This window comes from Ischnura elegans, chromosome 6 (genome assembly GCF_921293095.1).
Source record: "Ischnura elegans chromosome 6, ioIscEleg1.1, whole genome shotgun sequence".
Classification (NCBI taxonomy): Eukaryota; Metazoa; Arthropoda; class Insecta; order Odonata; family Coenagrionidae; genus Ischnura; species Ischnura elegans.
Window position 1 is genome coordinate 3019592 of NC_060251.1, and position 17969 is coordinate 3037560.

The following is a 17969-nucleotide window of genomic DNA, read 5'->3' on the forward strand; positions in this document are numbered from 1 at the left end:
CAACTTACCAATTTTCCTGACTGATCACCAACTATTGGAATATTTTATTCGTCTTTAATAAAACTAATTTTACCTAGAATCACAAAAAAATGTAAAATCTTTCTTGAAAATTTCCCAACTCTTGCCTCGTAATAATTATTCTTGGCATTGATAACAATTGTCGAACATGTGGCGAATGACTCTCGATCATTCTGAGGAAAGGGCTTCCATTGCAACTCATAACTTAGTATTCCTTTTCACTCTAACGTTCAATAATAACAGAGCATTCCTCCTTTGAAAGGTCGTCAATTAAAGACGTCGATGTATGTCAAGGAAACTATAAGCTGGAAGACCTCTCGTAATTCCTCAATTATGCCGAGAACTCCTCTTCCATTGCGGGATAGAATTTTACTGGATAGATGACCCCAGGACAACGCTGACTTAATTAGTTTATTTTTAAAAAATCACTCGCAACTGGACTAAAACGCATTGTTTTAAGAAAAAAATGAGACGAATGTGAAAATTATAAGCAAGTGGCATTATATTATCATTTAAAGTTAATTGGGACATGATTGATTCTACCGGACCACCAGATCGCCACTATTATATCGAGTGCAATTCAGCAAATCCCGAACAAAGGGAATCATACATTATGACGGAACTTTTCAGGAGCCAAGAGAAGCTGAGGTAATTGGTTTCCACTCGCTTATCACAATCCAATTCCTTCTCTACGTACGACCAAATGCATTAAAGTTAGTGATTTTTCGCCGTGTCACGAAGATAATGCATTCTCTTAACCATAATTAGAGATATCAGGGTAAGGAGGGGGAAGGGAGTTCATTCGTGTATGTTAAGGAAAAGATCCGCAATCAAATATATCTCGAATAACATCATTAAAAGCGCGCCAAATTATAATTCCGATAAAAATACAAAACGTCTCCACCAATCGTATACCCCCTCTGCCAACCACCAAATAGAGTTCTTCCCCCACCCCTTCTCCTCGGGAAAGGATGACGGAACGGTGAGGCTGGGTTTGTGGTGAGGGAAGAAATAAAAATCAAGGAAGGTAGGAGAAAAAAATAGTAAAAAAGAAGCGGCTGTTCCTTCAGTGCTTTAAAAAACTTTTAGCAAAAAAAAAACGCTAAGAAAAAATAAACAAGCGAGGGAGGCTACTGCGCATTTGGGAAGGGGCAGAACGGAAGGGGAACTTCAGGGGAAACGTTTATATACTCCAGCGGATGAGAGGTGCTGGCTCGGTGTCTCATCAAGATCTCTGCTATCCGTGGAAGCAAAGGGTCTTCAAGGAGAGCCGCTCTCTAGTCCTACACGCCGGCATCCTACGAGGGACGATTCGCCAAATAGTGGCGGATATCTATTCGGAGAGTTTAGCCATCATTTTGGCTGAAGCCGTGTCCGCGAGTAATCGGCTGGCAGAGTGTTGACCGTGACCGCATTTTCGTCCAGCCACTTCTTCTGCCTGCAGCAAGGAGAGAAAACAAGATGAAGAGCAGAACGGTCGCCGCTTTCTTCTGTCTGGCGTCTGTGGTCACCATCACCTCGGGTGCCAGGATACCGCTCCGTAAGTACTCCATAATGCCCTGTGAAACGCGAAACGCACCTGCTATTGACAACCGTATAAGGAGACTCAGGAGAAGAACGACCCGCCCCCGATGGCGATCGAGTGCACGGAGAAAATCGGAGACAACAAAGTGAGAAATTAATTAAGTATTCTTTCTTTCCATTCAAGTGTAGTTTCACATAGACTAAAAAGTGAACTTTGTTGTAATGTACACAGTATTTATTTAAAAAACTCAACTAATTTCTCAAGGATCTCAACTAGAACTCAAGGATCGATTATTTTAAATCACTTTCAATGCAGCTGACTCCATCGGCAGCTTGCATAAATCGAGAATGAGGAAATGCCTCGCCTCCGGTGTCCAATAATGTCATGTCCCTTCGATATAATGTCTCACAGACAACGGAACAAGTGCTTTCCATCAACCTTACTCGACGACTTTGAGGATGATGAGCGATAGTGCGTTAGGTTAGTATATAGCCGGTAAAATGATGGCATAATATATGACATTGTTCCATATTTAACACTAGAACCGCGGACGGGACTTCTTTGTCCCATCGCCCTTTGCAAATGTTTGCCATTCATGTACGAGTGGTTTCACCTCTTTGAAATGTACTGACTTCTACTCATTTTTGCTCTTTCGAATGGTCATATCAAAAATATTGTACGATGTTTGGTTCGCGAGAAAAACGACGATTTACCTAGAACCGCGGGATGGGACTTTTTTTGTCCCATAAGGGGAAAACATACAATTTCAGTTTTTTTTGTACACTTATTTTGTATTTGGCATAATAACAGTTTATTAGGAAGGGGATCGATGCACAGATACCGTTATTCTGCCAGTTAGAAGCGCAGAAGGGAATAGTCTGTGCACTGCCGTCCGTACCGTCAATAAAACCGTCAATTATACCTAAACATGACAAGATCAACGTATTTTGTCAATGGGACAAAAAAGTCCCATGCCGCGGGGGTGGTGGTGGGGTTGGAAAGTTCAGCGGTTCTAGTGCTTATGCTCCAATATTTCTTTTCATTGACAGATTGGCAGTTAATACAGTCTTACCTTTTTCCCGAATTCTTACCAGAGTATAGATACTATTTTTTTCAGACTTAAGAAAGTAGTGATCAGTGTAAAGGTACTAAATTCCTCAGACTATTGGCAATGGTAAATATAAGGAGGTAATGAGCGTAAAATTCAATAATATTGGAGTATTATTACGTCGATATCATGTTATCTACACCACAGGCTTCACATCTTAAAATTTGAAACCAAGCACACATTGATATACTGTTTTTTATTTAATTTTGCTCCGCAATTTGAGACTTATGCACTAGTTAATTGCGACAAAAAACGAAGGCATATAGATAGCAATTTTTCACATCTTATTTTGAGCCGTTATCGATAAAGAACAAACAAATACTTTGGAAACAAAGAAAACTAAGTTTTACGACTCTAAATTTTAACAGCATTCTGTTGGTTTTAGTCAGTAAATTTTTCGTAGCAAAAACGTCAACTGATTTATCGGTCATCCCCAAAAATAGCAGTTGTTTTCATGCGAAAAGCCACCTGGAAATTTAATCTTTCATAATTAACAAAAGTATACATGGCATTTATTTCCCCTTTCATCGGCCTCAAAGATATTCAGAGGGATACATAATGCATTAATATATCTAGAAGTATGGATAAATTCCATGGCTTATGCTAGTAGCCGCGGGGAATTCTACTGTAATGTGGCTTCCAGATGGATGGGAAAGACTACTTTTACATTAGTCCCGCAAAATCTTTCAAGCTCAAGGTTTGCTGCAAATGCTGTTATCCAAGATTTTCAATGGCAATAAAAGTACCATATAGCTGAGCTAAAACCGCATTACGTAATACATATATTTTTTGCTACAGATATTCACACAGTGACAAAAATTCCAGAATTTCTGTAGCGAATGTGTGAAATTAGGCATTTATGTATACATTTCCAGTTATTTAATACTTAATAAATATCGCATATTGTTGCTTTAAATTCTAATAAAACTGTTGAAGAGATAGAGACAATGGTATGTAGGACATTAAAAATCCGGAAATATCGCTTTTGAATAACAGTAAATTATTTTCAGAGGTATTCCAAGGTATTGAACTGAATCAGGTCATTTGTTGTATTTTAGTATAATTATAAGCAATATATTATTAAGCATAACCAAGTTCGAAATACCAATGCATCGAAGGGTCTTTTAAATTAAAATCTGTGCCACCTGAGGAAGGGACATTTTTGGTGCTGGAGAATTGAAAAGGAATTGGAGAATTTCCCACAGGTAAATGTAAGGGAAAAATGTAACACTTCTTACATAAAAAAGGACGTCACCTCAGATCCGAAAGCATCGGATTTCCAGCTCACATCGGTGGGATGATTTGCTGGGAAATCTAGTGTGTAGATACACATGCCTGAATATTCGAGGTAATTTAAATACTGCTGCATTAACGGCAGTAAAATTCGTAGACAACTACGCTTTCCAAGTTCCTTAAACTCCGAGATAATTTCAAAGAGGATTGTACGTTCCGGTGACTTTTTCCCGTGGGAAACTCGCTGATACAAAACGCATTCTTTTAACACCAAATTAGAGATCACAAACTGGAAGAGAGCAGATTTAATGGTGGAGAGGTGAAATAGGGTGTCATCAAGGATGATTGCGAATTTTTCGCGGGATCTTAATGCCTAAGCATATCCTATGATTACGGATAATTTATGGATGAGCGATTTGTAGAAAAAAATCCTTCTATTTTAAACCAAGGCAGATAAAAATGACTGATTATTCCTTTTGTATAATTTCACCATTAAGATGCGAACGTGTAGCCGCATAATTATTGCCGCAGAGCTCAATTTCGAGTGAGATTCATCCCAAGCTCCACCTAGAGATATCAATCCACGATTTAAAACAGAAAAAGCGGGAAATTTTGTCTTTCAACGAGTAGGAACGCAGAGGATTAAACCTCAAGATCATATTTATAAGTTTCCAAGGTGATACGCTCAATTCTGCTTGGCAATTCACAAAGTATCATTTCATCTCTTGTGAAAGTAATTTATTAAAAATATAATCTAATTAAAAAAACATTTGTAGTAAGGGTGAAATTTAACACTGGAAAAGACATAAAGGTCTTCATGAAAGAATATCAGAAATAAGTAAACCAACCTGGATTTTCTGTCACCTGTGACCTGACAAGAATAACAAAGTATTGCAAACACATGCATAAAAACCCAAACATAACTCATATAATTTTTTTTACGCGTAACGTATTCAATATCAATAGCCCGCAGCACAATCAAATCAATCAATAATGAATGTGGTCTACTGCAGAGGGAAATAAACGTGAGCCGTTCTAACAATCGACGGGAGGAAACCCAAAAATAATTCTTTTCTACACCGCAATATTACTGGGGAACAAATCGGAATGATTTTTTAAAAAATTCCATGTTAACTATTCTTAACCGTTAATATACCTTGGACGGAAGCGGTTAAAATTTTCTAGAATTTCTTAAGCCAAAAACAATTGCGGAGTAAATATAGAATCCTTACACATAATAATTTATTTCTTGTCAATTCCATTCCCTTTTGCATGAACAAGCTGAAATTATTACAGAAACGTAAGTTGGAAAAAACACTATATCTCCCTTACATACACCTAACATGAGATTCGCCATGAAAAAGTAATTTGGATTGCCGGTCCGATACGCTATCAGTTACATCATCAAGCCATCTTCTTCCAAAGAGAATCTAAGGCTGGGTTTTACTGAACAAGTTGTTGCCTTCATCTACCTTCATCATTATCGGCCAAAGACAGCCTACCGTCTCCTGTCCAGCTTATTTCCACTCATTCCCTCGGTTCCATCTCCACCACTCCTCCAGAAGTGTTATCTTATTTGTATTCTTTGCCCACGGTGAAATGAACTGGTTCCGATGACATTAATTAGTTCATTATTTCTCAGTCGTACATCTACCAGTGATTTCATTTCATTGTTAACAATCTTCAACATGTTCTTTTCATGTGGAATTTTTCCTACTCAATGGAAAAAATCAAATGTAACCCCCATTTTGAAATCTGGCCCTAGGGACATCGTTTAGAACTATCGACCCATTTCAATATTACCAGTTTTATCTATTATCTTTGAACGTATTATCCATAACCACACGCATTATTTCACTCCCCCTTACACATCGCCTTCTCAGCATGGCTTTTTTCCTGGTGAGTCCTTCCTCACTAATCTCTCTATAATGCACCACCATACAATTACTGCCTTCAAAAAAGATCCCAGTAGTATGTCTGTTACATTGACCTTTCTAAAGCTTTTGATTCCGCCCATCATATCCTCCTCACCCACAAACTCCAGTCACGTTATAATATCCACGGCACTCTCTTCTGTTAATTCTATAATTTCCTGACTTTCCGCAACCAAAGAGTTCGAACTGAAGGTATTTCGTCGAACTACACACCTGTTTCTTCTGGCGTGCCTCAAGGCAGTGTATTAGGTCCACTACTGTTTACTCTCTACGTCGACGACATTGTTGAAGACATTCATCCCTCTAGCTGTGGTGTTCTCCTCTATGCCGACGATTGTAAAATATTTGAAAGGGTCAACACCGCGGCCGATTTCCTGGATTTAAAAACTGCTCTTCAAGCGGTGAATACTTGATGCAACAAATGGCAGTTGCGTATGAATCCTGGAAAATCCACTGCGATGTCTTTTTCGCTGAAGAAGAGCACTATCAACTCAGCTTATACTTTAATAATCAACACATTCCCTCTGTTATTTCCCACTCCGAATTAGGCGTCACTTAAAACAAAAAAATAACTCTCTACGATCATTTAAAAACCATTTTTAACAAGGCTATAGCAGTGGTTGGGACCCTATATCGTCTGAACGAGATATCTGAACCGAGTGCTTTAAAATCTGTCTTCATTGGATGTGTGCAACCCATCCTAGAATATTACTCTCGCATTTGGTCAACTGCTTTTCCCACCACACTAAAATATTCAATTGTCCACTCAATTTCTTCATAGCAATAGTACGACGTCACATGCCTCACCTCAGACGCTCTTCTCGTGAAGAAATACCACACTCACCTGGAATATTACACCCCACCCGCCGCCAATTGACATCCGACATCAAATTTCTTCGCTGCATCATGAATGGGTCCTTCGGATGATGATCTCCTGCCATTTTTTTCACTCCACGTTCCAGCAAAACCCGCAATACTGAAACTCTACACCAGCCCAAATACCGACTGTGCGTATCCTTTTCTACCGTTTACCTTTTCTTTTCAATTCCCTCTCAAATACTACTACTTTTCTTGACTTCTTTGCCCCCCGCACCAGTTTCAAAAGCCAATTTCAAAGACTTTCATTTTGATACCCACCATTTGTATGCATTTGTGCTAAAAATGTTTGTCATATATGAGATCATTTTTATACTTGTTTATATTATAGGAACAAAATACATTTTTATATATAACTCAATGTAAAGGCCTTAGTGCTATGTACGCTGTTATAATATTTCCTTGTGGCCTATGATATGCAAATAATGTAAATTACATCAGCACACTGTTCTCGTGGAGGATTTTTAATTTATCACAGTCGGGGATATGAAAAAGTAGAGTCAAGAATGCTGCCCGAGAAATTATTACCGGCATCAACTGCATGTGACTTATATGATGTACAGTTAATACAGTTAAGTGGAAAATCCCTGTCGCTGGCTATGAGTGAAATTTTTTGCCACTAGAAGTTTTATGATTTTTCTGTCGCATTGGAAATACAAATTTTCTTCCGCGCCGTGCCAGAAAGGGATGATGATGGTGACCGATGATTACAGCACTTCGGTGAAAATTGTTGACAGTCTCGAAAATGGTAACGTGGTGAAATCATTCGAAACCACAGTAAATTACTGAATATCCATCGCTCTACATCGATACATCGCTTTCCCACACACCGATCGGGCATATCACCACAGCCCAAAGGCGCACAAATTGACGTTGCGACGCGACGGCGGGATCACCAACCTCGTACGAATGCATGGCTCACATTCAGATGAAAATAACGAATACTAAAATTTAACAATTAAAAGTTTTAAAAAAATAATCGAAAAGTCATCGCTACCGGAGATTGGATTGCTTCAACTTCAATACTGCCCATCACTTATCTTTCTATGCTATTTTCCATTTTATGTAAAACCGCCATTGCTTGTTTATTTCCAGCAGATAAATATATAAAATAGCATATTTCTGGACCAAAACTTTTGAAAACACTGCATCTCAATTCTGCCTGACATCATTATCTTTTTGGTGGCTATTGACTGGTATATACATGTTCGCTGTATTTTATGGAGCTGTATTATCATTTTTCACTTTAAAATGTTTAGGATCATTAAAAGATAATACTGATTGTAGATAATTTTTGGCAAAAAATATGTACTATGCATACTTAATTCATTTTTTCAGCCGATTTCATCAAACCCTGTTCCCGGAACGACCCAAAATTGAATGAATGTGTCAGGAAGCAAGGACCTGCGGTGATTCCAAAGTTAAAGGATGGTAAGTGAAACTAAATGAAAGGGTTTTCCTACCAGTCACCTAATTAAAACGCTGCCACGCCAGTGACGGCCCTAAAATTCGCCGTGGTTGAACGAACGGTCTTCTGAGAAACGTACGGGGAAAAAACTAGGCACAATGCGAAAGTTTTTTGCTGACACCCTCGCGCAGTTAATCAACTTTTTGGAAACACGAGAAAAAAATTGTGGCGCAGCCCAGAAGAAGCCAGGGTTCATTAAGCTTGATGTAGGAAGATATCTGGACGAAAAAGTATAACAGAAGCGATATATCTCACTCGTAAGGCTAATTATCGAATATGCATTGAGCATATGGTGTCCGGCGTAGAAAGGCAACATCCGTGAACTTTATAAAATACAAAGGAAAGACGATCGATTCATGAAAAACTGCTTCGGACGAACAGAAAACCAATTCCTTTCCCCCCTAACGATAATGGACTTAAATACGTAAATGCTCGGCTGACCTTCGTAAGAGCAATTCCTTATTTTGCTGTCGATGAGTTTCTAAACATTTTGATCAATTATTTCTGTCGTTTAAGAAGTTGTTTTTTATACAATTATAGAGCGTATTGATTGGAAAATCGATAAAAATGTGTCAGAGTATTTTTGGAATCTTTACAATACTTATGGGCCACCATCAAAGTTGATATGTCAGTTACATTTTTTTAAATTCATAAACCATATATTTATGGTAACTGCATTGTATTGTTAATTAAGGACCTGAAATTCTGTATACTATACACGAAAAACGATTTTTTGCGCATAATTATTTGCACTCTCCACTTAAAGTTTCACATTAAGAAATACGCTTTTGAAATATAAATTATCAAGAGTCAGAGCTAGCGTGGACTTTTCGAGTAGCGGATAATTTTTCTTGTCAATAAATGCAATGCGACGTTAAAATTGATGAAAGAAAAAAGGTGCATCTAGCGGGCAACTATTTCAATTCTTTCAAAGAGTTTTATTTTTATTGTAAACTCGTCATGCCATCGTCAATGTATTCATTTACGAGGCATTTTTTGGAGGGTCAATGATGTAGAAATCGAATATGAAAACTGACTTCTATCCTCTCTTGCTTTATCCAATCAAGGCATTCGTAAATATCGCATCCCAAAGTTGGAGCCGCTGAGAGTTGAGCAGATTAAGGTGGACCAGGATGAATCAGCATCTGTGGGAATCAACTTGATCGCAAACGACATCGACCTTCACGGAGTATCGCAAGCCCAGCTGAAGGACATCGAGTAAGAACATAACCTACCGCAATTTCAACTACGCTGCTATTGATAATAAATAAATAATAAACGGCGATAAAGAGTTGTCTCCACAGCCGAACTGAAAGTATTCACTTCTCTTTACTCCATTGAATGGTTAAGGTTGATATTAAGCGTAAAAAGTCAATGGTTTAATATACAAAACATAATGAAATTAACACTTGCAATTTTCCACGACTATAAACATTTATTCCGACCTAGATTTCGCTGTTACTACATTATCTTCAAGGTTCAAAATTGTTGAAGAAAAGGAACCATTTTGTACCTTGAAGATGATGCAGTTAAATGGAAAATTGTGTTTATTTCTATCCGCAAAAAAATCCACTCCATCGCGCATGGTTTTCTGATTTTATGTACGTACGAAACAAGCCAAAAACACAGTTTTGATTAGACATTTAAACGCTAAAAACCCTCCACCACGAAAAAAATCTGCTATTAATAATTCAGGGTTAATCAAAATAATTTCAGGTACACATTCAGTAATAATAGCTATTGAACCATCGGTAATCAATTGATCAATACCAACATCCAAGTTCTTACCAACTAATTTGATATCAAGTTTGTTTTACGCGCTCAAATAAGATTAAGCTTTTTACTTGGCGGTTGAGCTAGAATAATAATATTTTTCAGGAGTAGCATAGCTCTTTTTACATAGGTACTATCTATAAAATGGAATTCAAAAACAAAATCATATTTTTCCTATTAACATGCTCAATGTTTGAACAAAAAGGATGCATCAAATGGGTAACTATTTCATTTATTTCGCCAAGGGTCAATGATGACTTCATCAGAACGTGAATCGGAACGAGGAGAGGTTCGTGGTCCATTTAATTGAAACAGTTAGTAGAAACACTTATTCTGTTAATAGCGATTTTGCAATCTATATTTCTAAGCACCCGAGCACTTCGACGTCGGACAACCATTGTTAATAAGTTAAAATTACACAAACACAGTTGTGCGTGAATTCTAGTGTTTTTAAGAGGCATGTCATTGCGCATGCCACGACCATGTCACACTGTATGTGCATGCCTGCCTCTTCGCAAGCGCAATGACGCTGGCAAGTGTTTTTTTGTTCCTTTCCAACAGCATCCACTTGACGCACATCACTCACCCCGCAGACACCCTCTCTCTGATCGCCCCTCAGCAGTTTCAACTCCCCTCCACCTTCTACGCCCACGATTACCTGTACCTTTCTCCTCTCTGTCCGCAATGCCTTCTCTTCTCTCACGCATTCCCGTATCTATATCACATTGGCTATGGAATCGTATTTGGTGGAGGCGACGGAGGTTATTTGGGTCACAGGGAAGTGTAGGGGAGGAAAGAAACCCCGCGACCCTGCTCTTGACGAAAGGCGCCAAGGGTACCACGGCTCAACGTCCCATCCGACGGACGGAGTACTTGCCCTCCACAAAGATCTCAAGAACATTCACATTAGTTTTCACTCAGTAGGTTTTAGCAGGTTTTTCACGTCCCCCTCCCTATGTGGGCGTTTTCCCGCAGTGGGTTTATTCCGATAAGGACGAAAGTCAATATCCTTGTGTTTATCCCACGTTTTTCACATATTTTTACACTTGCTAAATGTACCTTTGTTCACTTCGCATTTTTGTTTTTTTAAACATACTTCTAAGTCTCTTTATTTATAAGTTGACTAAATTTAACTTGAATAATAACTTGACACTGTATTCCTCCGAATGCATCACGAGGGGTTGGATGGGACTTTCTAGTCCCAATCTCGCCCATTAAACACGAATTATTATTATTATAGGAAGGATATGACAGTCTCCAAAAAATCCCTGACACCGCCGAGATTTGAACCCGGACCTGCAGGGTGGGAGGTCGACACCCTGGGCCCTAGACCAATCCGATCTCCCAACGCCTTTGCCCTTGCCTTCCTATTCCTTGCGTCCGATCCTTGGCTTCGGTCCTTCCTACTCTGCGACCACGTTTTGGCCCCGTTAGGTGCTATTCTCTACATCAGACTCTTCATTATGTTTTGACAAGTAAACTATTACGCGGCTACACCCTACACGAATCTTCATTATTCAGAAAGGATTATAGTTCCTTACTCTCATCTAATCCTGAAATTTCAACTGCTTCGTCCATCCATTACGCTGTACAAATACCTTAATTATACTACATGCTCAATGTTGTGATTATCTATCATTAAGACAAGCCTGAAATTAATAGGTGTCTAACTCAATGTAAGTCTCTAAAATGGGAAATGACTGGCGAATAACCTTTGCATTATTAGGTGAGTCCTGCACTCTCAGGGACACCTTAAAAAGCAAATGTTTTTTTTTGTTCCGTAGAGACGATCGTATCAACAATAATCTTTCCTGCCCCACTCAAACATAGATTTCAACTTTTTCTTCAGCATCCAGCTGGACCCTCCAGTCTTCAAGATGAAATTTTTATTCCCACGGGTAGAGTTGCTGGCCAAATACGACATCAACGGGAAAGTATTGATCCTCCCGATCCAAGGCAAAGGGGACGCCAACATCACAATGGGTGAGCAAGCCAACGACATTGAATTCAATTGAAAACTGGGAATATTTTCCCGGCTATAATAAATTACATTATCCACTGATTTAGATTATTTGTGGCATATTACTGACCTTCAAGAGTAGAAATAAAAAGACATTGTAATTGAAAGGGTAATAATTTGAAGAATTTAAAACGTCTGTGAAAATACGACCAATGAATTTATTTAGAAAAATAATTGCATTACTATCGGAACGCACCCTGTATAAAAATAACTATTATATTTTTAAACTTTTTATTATACACGGTACTTACAAATGATTATTACTTTTAGTACCCAAATAAATTATAGCACCCAATTTTCCTTGAGAGGTGACAACACCCTTCGGCGCATTCCGGCCGAAATTAAACGCTGGTATGGTTGATGAAAGCATCGGACAAATCAAGGTTTGAATCTCGAAATATGATTCGTAGAATGATGATGATGAAAAGAATAGATCTAGTAAGTTATGCCGAATTGAAGAAAAGTATGAGAGAAGTGAATTCTCTTGAAAACCTTGGGTAGAAGACGGAATAATTTAATCGTGCACATGATGGATTGATGAACGTTATCGTTGAAGGGCATGAGGAATGGAAGAACGGCAGAGGTAGGATGCGATACAGAGAGCGAGCGGGAGATGAATGACGTGAATCATAAGAATTATGTTCATGCTAAAAGATTAGTCGATATTAGAACTCAGAGGAGAGCTGCGTCAAACTAATCTTAGAATTGATGACTGTTGATTTTGATAATGAGACTCAAATATTTTGCCGTAAACGGACTTTTTAATTACATTATTCAATATTGTTATTATTTAATATCGTATCGATACAAATTTTGGGCCATTACTACTTTACCGACATTTTAAAATTTCCTGACCGTTGCCGAAGCACCAGCCGTAATAACACTGGAGTTTAGTGCTACAATAAGCCATAAATATTTTACTGGAACTTAAGAAATATAATATACTCCATGAGTACCTACATACTGCTATTTATCCTTTCAAGCTAGTCAATATAATCGTGTAAAATTCGTTACGGTTGTATTGAACTCTAAATGCAGAATCTGCAACTTCTTAACGACGAGGTCTAATTTTTTTCTGGAATCGATGTACCAAAATGTTTCAAATTCTTCACTCGTATTGCTTTGTAGATATTTATTACATATTTAAAATATATTTCCGCCACTGATTATCCCGTGGCTCAAACTTCAAACCTAGGTAAACTGGTCGCAGGCTTTCCCGAGGTATTGTATCGTGCAGGGTTATTGGGGATTTCCACCGCGTCAGGCACTCCATTTCGGCAAACGTTTCGATGAACGAGTCGCCCATCGTCATCAGGTAATGCTCTGTCCTGAATTGAATTACCCTGATAATGATGGACGACTCGTTCATCGAAACGACGGCCGTGGTGGAGAACCTGACCCGGTGGAAAACCCGGATAACCTTCCACGATTAACCGAGGTAGGCCAAAAACCTAAATCAATAGATATGACAGTCGCAAATTCAATAATTAAATTAATTCAAGACAATAATGTATGCCCCTACGCCACCTTTAATCTTCAACACCAAGGAGTTGATAATAGACCATCATTTTCACATCCCTAAGGATGCATACAGTAATTCCATCAAAAAATTCCAGGAAAAATATTTTAACGGAAGTTTAATTAGCCGGGTGCTATCTATATACAGATGTAATCTGAATACATATACCATAAAAATCAATGTATTAAATGAAATACCCAGTGTAAAATCTCCACGATTAATTCCCATTCGTATTGTTCGGTAGCAAAGAAGAAGAGCTAACCGAATTCTTACAATCTAGACTAAAATGAGAAAATAGAAAATTAGCATAACCACAGTAAGATATTGATTCCATTGAAACGGGAAATGGTGTACATATTTTAACAATGCATACACTACCAATACGAGGAAAATCTAGGTACTCTAAAAATTTCGACCAGGTATTGCCAAATATAATAATGAAATTTATTTTTATCTCCCTTTTCGCCGTTGCATCAAACAGTAAACCTTAACATTGACTTCGACTTTGACGGAGAGTGGGTCAAGAAGGAGGATGGCCTTCAATACCTGAAGATGAAGGATCACCACATCAAGTACGACATGGATAGGAACTACATCAAGTTGGATAACTTATTCAACGGAAATAAGGCCCTTGGTGAGACATTTTTATGACATTAGCAAAGCACTGCCACAGAATAAGAATAGGGGTGCATAGAAAATGCCTAGTAAAAGAGCAAAATGTTATACATTTGAATGTGAGCTATGATAACAGATATCTCCCAGTTGCCATGTAATAATATATTTCTCCTCGTTATAAAGATATTTCGAATAATCGATGCATATGTAATATCAAACAAGAAATTTATTTCTTTCTCGACGAATTATGAATTAAAGTATTCTACCGAATAAGGTAGGTTTCCATGGAGTGCTTAAGGAGAATTCTGGCAGCCTTCCTTTCCTTCCTGGACTTCCCTCTTCAATTCACAGTAAGACCTACTCCCTTTCGTTCTATTTAAAAATCCTAATTTTTTTCCTTCCTCTCCCTCGTTTACTTAACATTCCACCCCTAACACTGTTTTCAACATCCCCTCCCCGCTGACTACTCCCTCCATCCATACCTTCTGTCTTCTCCGTATCTCATCTAAAAGCTGCCTCTCCTCACCAACCATGTCCAGCACTTCGTTGTCCCACCCCCTCTCCGCCTACATGACCTTCTCCATTCTTCGCCACACCCAAATCTCGAATACCTCCAGTCTTCTCTCCTCCTTCCTAAATGTCCACGTTTCCTCACCGTAGAGCGCTGCACTCGTGGTCAAAATCTTCCCTAATCATTTCTTTCAGCTCTAAAATAATAATCCTCTCATAATCATCTTCTTGTTAATGAGCGCCTCCTTCGCTAATGCAATTCGCTTCCCGATGTCCTTGCTACTATGTCCGTTTTCCTCTAATGTTTTGCCTAAATAGTTGAATTGATCTACCTGCTCAAGTTTTCCCCACCTACTTTTATCTTGAGTCTCACATTCCTCGCTCGCGATGCTTAACAAAATCGCATCTTCTTTGTCTTCTTTTGATCAATCCTCATCCCATACTCCTCGCTACGCTTGTCTGACACATCCACTGCTTCCTGATCATCCGTTATATTCAGCAATCATTCCGACGAATTACATTCAGAAATAATTCCTTTACGGCTGGCAGAGTGGTCTGTAGATGTAGATATACCTACAGCAGCTCACGTTCTGATTCTATCTCTCTCTCTCTCTCGCAGGTGACCGCATGAACGAGTTTATGGACGTCAACTGGCGCGAGGTGACGCAGGAGCTGGGACCGCCAATCGCCGACGCCCTCGCCCTCGTCGTCAGGAGCATCGTGTCCGGAATCGTGGAGCAGGTGCCGCTGGTGAACATCTTCCCGGAGAAGGCCTAAGCAGCCAAGGGGCAATCGGGGGATGATAATTGGGGGGAAAAACAACTGATTCTACAGAGATAGATTGAAAATTCTTGACACGAATTGCGTCTGAATGAGGGAAGCCAATATTTTATGGAGGGGAATTTGGAAAAAAATATGCATCTTATAATGACATTTTAAATATGATCACTCAGGCGCAGATTAGACCCGAAGGTTATTAAGGTTAGTTAAAGGCAGAGGTGACCCCGAACTACCCCATATGCGTTTGAATATCACACATTCCTATCCATGGGCCGGGGAATTTGGAATAAATACATCTTAACATGGAATTTTGAAGATTACCCAAACAGAGTTTAGGCCCGAAGGTCTTTATGGTTAGGTGAGGGTAGAGTTCACCCCGGACTAACCCACTCGCGTTTCAATCTCACTCATTCCCTTTCCTGGGTCCCCTCGCACTAATGAAGGATTTTCTGTGTTGAATTTGTGCACAATGGCTTCACTCCAGATTGTACGAAGGACACTAGCGTTGAAACTCCCATAGTAACGGCATTTTTTGGAACAATGTAGTCGAAAAATTCGTCTTTTCTAACTACATATTCTAACTCGTTCTTTTTCGCCTGTGATTACAGCAGACACGAATTACATCCACCATCTAAGATTAAATACCACCCCATTGGTCCCACCCAAAAAGACCACCGCTTAGGTGATGGTCTTCTTATTATGGGTGTGGGTATAAAATAAAGTCATCTCATAGGATAATGCGTATAAATAACCTACTAACAGCATGCAGGTGTGCTTTGTGCCTTTAATTCTTTGTCTGCTCTTAGATACTCAATAAACTAAAGCTTTTCTCGTTGCCTATGCGTCTCCCATCTTCTGACTCTTGTAAAAGATCTCTAAAGCTTTCTGTTCGCTCGTAGTAGTGTTTGACGAACCACCGCCATTCTCCTGGCATTACATTTAGCTCTAGGATTAAAACTCTCCTTACCAAATCGCAACATTATACCTAAATAATTCGTTTCCAGCTTTTTAGGTAGCTATTGCTGTATTTTACATTTGACAAACTTCTTTCCTAGTAAAATAACCGCCATTATTCGCAAAAAAACGCAGAGATTATATGCGATATTATCAAGTCAACCTCTGACATGATGAGCTTTCTTTTAAGGTGCACCTCTACAATTTGGTGAGGCAAAATTTTCTATTCTTCCAGGATTTGAGACACTCCAAGTACCCCCCGTTATACCTACCCCAAGTACTCCGTTATAATGTCACCCTCCTTACTGCTGAAACAACAACCCCATTGTGGTACCAAGACTTTCAAACAAGTGCTGATGCCGCGCTTCCGTTGCCTAAAAAAAGACCGGGACCACAAAAATGATGACCTTCTCAACGACCCACCAATCCTCCTCTGTGGTTCTCCCTCCGTCTGAAATACCTCGGAAGAGAGGAGACACTTATTTATACGCTTCAGACTGGTTTTCAAAGCACCAGTCCCCCCAGTATCCTCACACACTGATTATCGAAAGTGGAAGGAGAAGAAAAAATAGTATGCTCGGATGAGATTGGATTTCACGTTATAAAAAAAAGAACGGGCAGAGCGTAATGGCCGTGTCTGGATTCATCAGTTACCTTTCTCTCCCTTTTAGGCTTTGTCCTTGAAAGATTTTGACCCTCAACAGGGTGTAAAAACTCTTCTCGGGATACCGCGCGAACAACAGGGAACTTCCTCAACAGGGTGTTTTCCTTCCAAAGGCCATTAGAAGCAGCTGCATTAAGAAAACGTTCAAATAATAAACGCTTCCCAATACAATGTTCGAGTTGATGAATAAAACGGTAAATGAGAATAAGATCTACGGGGCATACATCGAGGCTTTTACCACAAAGTAATGACTTCTATTATTAAGTATGCATATCTCACTTAGCTAGGAAAAATGATGCAATTTTTGCGAGAGCACTGCAAAATTACGCCTGCATAGACTTAAGAAATACAAGACTGCCTGCATTCGACTAGTGCCCAATGCGCAAGTCTGTCATCAAATATTAAAAAGTTCCTTTCGTAAGGTGGCTGGTATTTTTAAAATATCAGATCTCTTACGCAAAACGTGAGATTTATGTAAACATGTACTTTTTCCTGAAAGAATAAAAATCATGTGATGTTATGCAGCTATTCAAAAAGGTTTCTTCACATTTTTGTTCATATTATACTAGCTGACCCGGCGAACTTCGCACTGCCTAATAATCAATTAACAACGTCATTTGAATAATTTTTTGAATTGTTATAAAAAAGTATCGAAAAAAATCAATAAAACTTCAAAAATTAAAATTAAAATGGCTTGTTAGAAATACATTTTCTTTATTCGACCTACAAAGGGAAGACTGGGGCACGTATACGCAACTCGAATTGGAAATAGAATTCGATTAAACTAAAAGGGCGTTCAGGTTGAGAATATGGGAATCTTCGGAATAAGATGTTCCTCATTTTTCAATTTTCATTTGAGGATAGCGGCGTCATTCACGTTATCAGTTTTTTTATATCACCAAACGGGTTCCGTAGCATAGCTTTCGAAGCATCGAGATCACCGATACCAGCTTTCAGTTATAAATTGTGGGG

At 38.9% G+C, this 17969-nt stretch overlaps 1 protein-coding gene across 2 annotated transcripts; it reads left to right on the plus strand.

Annotated features, from left to right (window-relative positions):
* Nucleotides 1-1199: 1199 nt before the first annotated feature.
* LOC124161492 (protein takeout-like) lies at nucleotides 1200-17517 on the plus strand. Of its 2 annotated transcripts, XM_046537820.1 has the most exons (6): nucleotides 1202-1558; nucleotides 8033-8125; nucleotides 9230-9380; nucleotides 11785-11918; nucleotides 13956-14108; nucleotides 15219-17517. In XM_046537820.1, the coding sequence occupies exons 1-6, from the start codon at nucleotides 1480-1482 to the stop codon at nucleotides 15374-15376; spliced, it is 768 nt and encodes a 255-aa protein (XP_046393776.1). In that variant the 5' UTR covers nucleotides 1202-1479; the 3' UTR covers nucleotides 15377-17517. The 2 variants fall into 2 exon arrangements, with proteins under 2 accessions (XP_046393777.1, XP_046393776.1); XM_046537821.1 differs by lacking the exon at nucleotides 13956-14108 and having other exon boundaries at nucleotides 1200-1558.
* Nucleotides 17518-17969: the final 452 nt, after the last annotated feature.